The sequence below is a fragment of the Mus pahari genome, chromosome 12, assembly GCF_900095145.1.
Source record: "Mus pahari chromosome 12, PAHARI_EIJ_v1.1, whole genome shotgun sequence".
Classification (NCBI taxonomy): domain Eukaryota; kingdom Metazoa; phylum Chordata; class Mammalia; order Rodentia; family Muridae; genus Mus; species Mus pahari.
The window spans coordinates 29193664-29198614 of record NC_034601.1 but is presented as its reverse complement, the minus strand read 5'-3'; the positions used below and the strand labels follow the sequence as shown (position 1 = coordinate 29198614).

Here is a 4951-nt window from a genome sequence, read left to right as displayed (position 1 = left end):
GAAGAGGAGGAGGAGGAGGAGGAGGAGGAGGAAATCTTATCCATTGTTTGTGCGTTCTACACCAGCAACAGGACAACCCCCGTTCTAGTTATAACATGTAGAACCCTGAACTCTGTGGCTATTGCAAAGGAGCCCTCTGACTCTAGAAGTCCGGGTTCTAAGTGAGATATATCTTCCTCCTGCCTATAATATAGTGTCTTCCCTAGTTTTATTGTTGTTATTGGTTTAGTCCCCCATCTGCTGTATGGGCCAGAAGGGACATAGGGCAGGTGTTGTGCTGCCCTAGGTCATGTAGTGATCACATGCTTACTGAAATGAGTAAGCTTTCATGGAAATCACTCACTCTGGACCCATTAACAGGATAATGCTGCACAATCCCTGCTAGGAATGTTCAGGCGCTACTTTGTCAACCCAGCTGGGAAAGCCTTGTATGCTCTAAACCCACGGTGGCTCCCCCCACCCCCACCCCTGTTTCTTTTCTCTCTTCTTCCTGTAGGGATGGGGTAGAGGATGGTGACAGCCAAGGGGATGGGAGCAGCCAACCAGATACCATATCCATTGCCTCCAGGACCTCTCAGAACACAGTGGAGAGTGACAAGGTAAGACAGAGTCCCCGCCTTCCTTCCCTCTACCCCAAGCCGTGGTTGGTTTAATTGACCCTGAACAATTGTGCTCAAAGATCCTTCTACTCCAGAGCCAAACAGCAGGAGCCAGCTGATCATGGCTCCAAGGGGAAGGGACAGAGCTGGACTGGGTCAGTGACACAGCGTAAACAGTGAGAAAGGCAAGGTGTCTGATCCCCGCATCACCCCTATGGGGCCACTGGACTGCTCCGCCTCAAGATAGTGGACCTCAGAGAGGCTGAGTTTGGAAATGTGTCCTGAGACACAAATGGCTGTGTCTGGCTCATAGTTACAATGGTTTGATTAGGGCATATTTAAAAATTAGACCAGGGGTTTAGGAAATAGACACATAGATACTACTCAGTAGGGACCTCTGACCCCAAAAGACTCCAGTGGATAAAAGACACTCTTCCCCGGCTCTGTACCCAGGGCTCAGTTCCTGAGAACTTAGGGGCAGAGGAAGCACCAAGTGGCACATGAAAGATGGTCATCCTCTAAGAAAGCCTGACCACTTGTCTTCCACATCTTGGAACAAGCAGCAGGAGGAGCCCTGAGGGAAATGCAGGGAAGGCACTTGTGCATGTGCTCAAGCTGCCTGAGGACGGGCCCATGGCCTGACCCATGGGCACTTGCCCACCCAGAGTCCCCAGGAGGGGGTAATCTACCTCTGCAATGCTGGAATGCTGCTGGTCAAGTCAGACTCCCCCAGACACTGCTTGGCCTGCAGGCTGTTCTCCACCTCAGGCAAAAGGCTAGCCCTGTTCTTGATTTTAATTTTTTCCATGTTGTGGGTACCTTGCCACACTTACTAGGTTTTTCCTTACTGGGAAGAAAGCCAGTCGGTATGGGGACTGTCCCTAGACCTGCGGAGATAAGAGCAGCATTTCCCTAACCACACTAACAGACTCATGCTCAAGGACATTCAAGGTTAATTCCATCTGACAGCTGCTTTCATGGTTTAAAGCGAATTTCAGGGGCAGAGTAAATAGAACATTTGATGGTTTTTTTTCTACTTATCAAAAAACAAAGGAAACTATTTCTATGTTTTCCTGGCTTCTCTGGTCTTTGGTCTAACAGGTTAACTAAAACATCCTATGAATAAAAGTGTTCTTTTTTTAAAGCTGTCCCAGGTTGGTAAGTCAAGTGTGATATTGCCCGTGTTCAGACTAGCTTTGGTGTTGGGGGCCTCACCCCTCACGGCTGCTAACCCATCCAGGGATCCTGACATACACAGAACCCTCAGGCCGGGGCCATTTGTTTATTTCTTTTCTTGCTGGCAAGGTAAGTGAGGGTAGACTACACCTCTGACAGCAGACCTTTTATTATCCATGAGGGATTTTAACACGTATCCCTTTCTCTAAAGAAAACTGAGGATCCACTGAGTAATTCACCCAAGAAAAAATTAGTAGTCAGTGTCAAAGCAGGAACCAGAACTCAGGCCCAACCAGTACCCTGAACGCACAGTGCTGACTTAATCCAGCCTGGTGCTCTTTCTACACATGCCACACACAGACCAGACACATGCTTTGTCAAAGCACCTGCCATGTGCCAAACTCTGTGCCAGATACTGTGGAGAGACGTGCGCTGTCTGTGGAGTGTGAACCCCCATCCGTGCGATTCCTTGTTTCCTGTTGTCTCTATAGCTGAGCCACTGGTCCCCTCTGAGAACATGGACTGTGTCTGTCTGTCCCACTGCTGTCCCCCTGGCATGCAGCATGCATTAGGGCTTGGGAGTCATTTGTGAACTCAGTGAAGATTATAAATATGCACTGTGAGGTCTCGGAATAGAAGAGTAAGAGGTGACTAAAAACAGGTTTCCAAAAGTAGCTAATTATACACGCATCCTATTTCTTAAGACATTAAAGAAACGTAGACATTTTGAGCAGAAAGCTTAGTAAGTTGGAGTCCTGTCCTCTTGGAAGCATAAGCTCCCAGTCTTCTACTCTGGCCCTAGAATATAGGCAGAAGGTGAGAGATTCTGTTCCATATATGAAGTCTGGAAAAAAAACTTATTCTCAAATAATAATAATGATAATAATAATAAGCTGTTGATAAATACATAGTACTCTTTAAGATAATCTCACCCTTCTCCTCACCTAGCAGTGAGGACAAGGCAGCCATGGGGCCCCTGACAACCTATTTCTCCCTCAGCAGTGAAATCATTCACTGAGATCTGAATTCATAGGTGTTACCAACAGGGTCCAGTTCCTTCCACCTTTCCTAGGAGACAAGGAAGCCTGGTTTCCAGGTGACCAGATAAAAGTCCCTGGACTGACTCAGATAAACTGTTCATAGTCAACAGAAGGGTAAATGACAATGGCTTTAAGGAGGTCAGGGCAGAGACACCTCACAGCAGTTAATCATGCCCGCAGTAGATGTTCCTCAGAATGCACGGTCTTCTTCCTCAGATGGGAAGGGATGATCTGTCAGTGGTTGGCTGAAGGGCGCTGGGAAGCCCACTTGGGGCGGAGGCACCCCTCCAATTGCCTGTTGCCTTCTGTATGCTGTAGTGTGAGGGAGAACACTGGAACAGAGCTGGATGCATCCCCGCTCTGACACGACTTCCGTCAGCTTACCCGGGTTATCACAGGTCAGTTTTCCCAGCCACTAACCAGGGTAATGAGACCGTCCCACAGCTTGTTGGGAAGACTAAGTAGTAGCTATCTGCTCGGTGGCTGCATGACTCTTGGTAAAAGCTGACTTTCAGTCTTAAGGTATAAATGCAGTGTGTCAGCAGACTGGGAAGAGCTCTGTGAGCTCTTGAGCGGAGTTCCAACCTCTGGCTTCATCACTATCAGCAACCGTCAGCAGCTTCTTATCTGTTAGTCCTAAGATGGTGTGGCTTCTTTGGTTTTACCTCTCTATAAACAGACCGGCATTTCTCCTCCACCTTCCATGATGGCCTCTGGAGTCTCGGGCATAGATGTGTGTTGCTATAGCCTTGACTCCTGGGTTAGCTTATTATTAGCAGACTACGATCTACTTATGTCTGACATTGAGTGATCAGATTTGAACAGTGGTGGGTCCTCGGGCTGTAGGTATTTGGAGACTCGCTCACCATATCATTTTTCAAGTCTTTGAAGGCTACACTAGAAGTCTTCAGGTTCTCCAGCTATTGATTATATTAATAGGTTCCCAGACTATTCCATTTCTTAGCTACTTTCCTATGGGCTTCTTGAAGCATGGAAGTTCTATATAAAATGGGGTATTTAGAGGGGTAGGCAGCCTGCATACGGGAGCTGGCTGTGAATATCGTCCATTCCTGTAGGGTTGCTACCTTCAGAAATGTTCCTAAAATGGTCATCGTGTCTAGTAGAGTGCCCAGTACTGCTCATAAAATCTCCAAGCCTTTTTGTGGCCAGACTTAGTTAGGCAGGTGACTTAGCAATCCAAGTATAGGACAACGTAGTGCCCTCTTGACTCTCTTGTTCAGACTCATATATGTGTTCTAGCATGTTCTGAACATAAAATATTCCATTCAGTATGTTAGCTACATCTTGCAGGGCAGTCTTCTGTTCCTTGTCCATACTCTTGTTTTTCAGTAAAGATTAAGGAAAGGAAATGGAGCCTCCTTTCTCACTACCACATGGAAACCCCTTGTCTAGCTCTTCTTTAAGGCCTGAAGAGAGGGAAATTCTTCCACTTGTCCCTGAAGGAGAGGAACTGGGACTGTTGGCTTATGCTATGGGTCCCCCCTCCTTAGTGAGAGCACAGTTTATTATTCATAATTCCACGCTAAACCCTTACAAAGCTGAACTGAGCGCCTCAGTAAATAGATCCCACTATTAACTCTCCAGACTTGCTTTTGTTTGATCCTCAAATGGATCTGCATAATTAGGTATTCCACGGGCCTGTATTACACAAAAGTGTTATTTCTTCAAGGCAAATGAAAGTGCTTCCTTCAGCCCACAGTAGCCCACAGTGGGGCAAAGCTGTTCTGTCTGCTCGGGGAAGGACATCCCACCCATTCATCCCAAGCCTTTCACCTTGAGTGCTGGGGTTTGCTGTCACACATCAAACATCTAGAGTCACTGAATTCTAGCCATGATGAGGTAGGTGTCACTGAAGAAGAACCTATTTAAGGTAACAGATGCCTTCCAGAGGACAAGCATGTGCACTGTGATGAACATGGTGCATACATTCAGGGCAGGCACAGTGGATGTTGTCAATAAACATGTATTGAATTAAACATCACATGCCATCCTACGAGAAATATTCTCCATGCAAAAAGCACTGTTAGGCTCTGGTCATGCCCAGGTTAGCTGAAGAAAGAAATTGGAAGGAAATTTAATCATGGCTGCTGTCCTCTATGATAACAATAATAATCA

At 46.8% G+C, this 4951-nt stretch overlaps 1 protein-coding gene across 23 annotated transcripts in view; it reads left to right on the top strand.

Moving 5' to 3' along the window:
- The window catches only part of Kalrn (kalirin RhoGEF kinase), a 603889-nt gene that overhangs the window by 405799 nt on the left and 193139 nt on the right, over positions 1-4951 (top strand). For all 23 annotated transcript variants that reach the window (XM_029544638.1, XM_029544643.1, XM_029544642.1 and 20 more), the window contains exon 33: positions 497-599. In XM_029544638.1, the coding sequence (XP_029400498.1) occupies positions 497-599 (103 nt within the window). The remainder of the gene's footprint in view (positions 1-496; positions 600-4951) is intronic.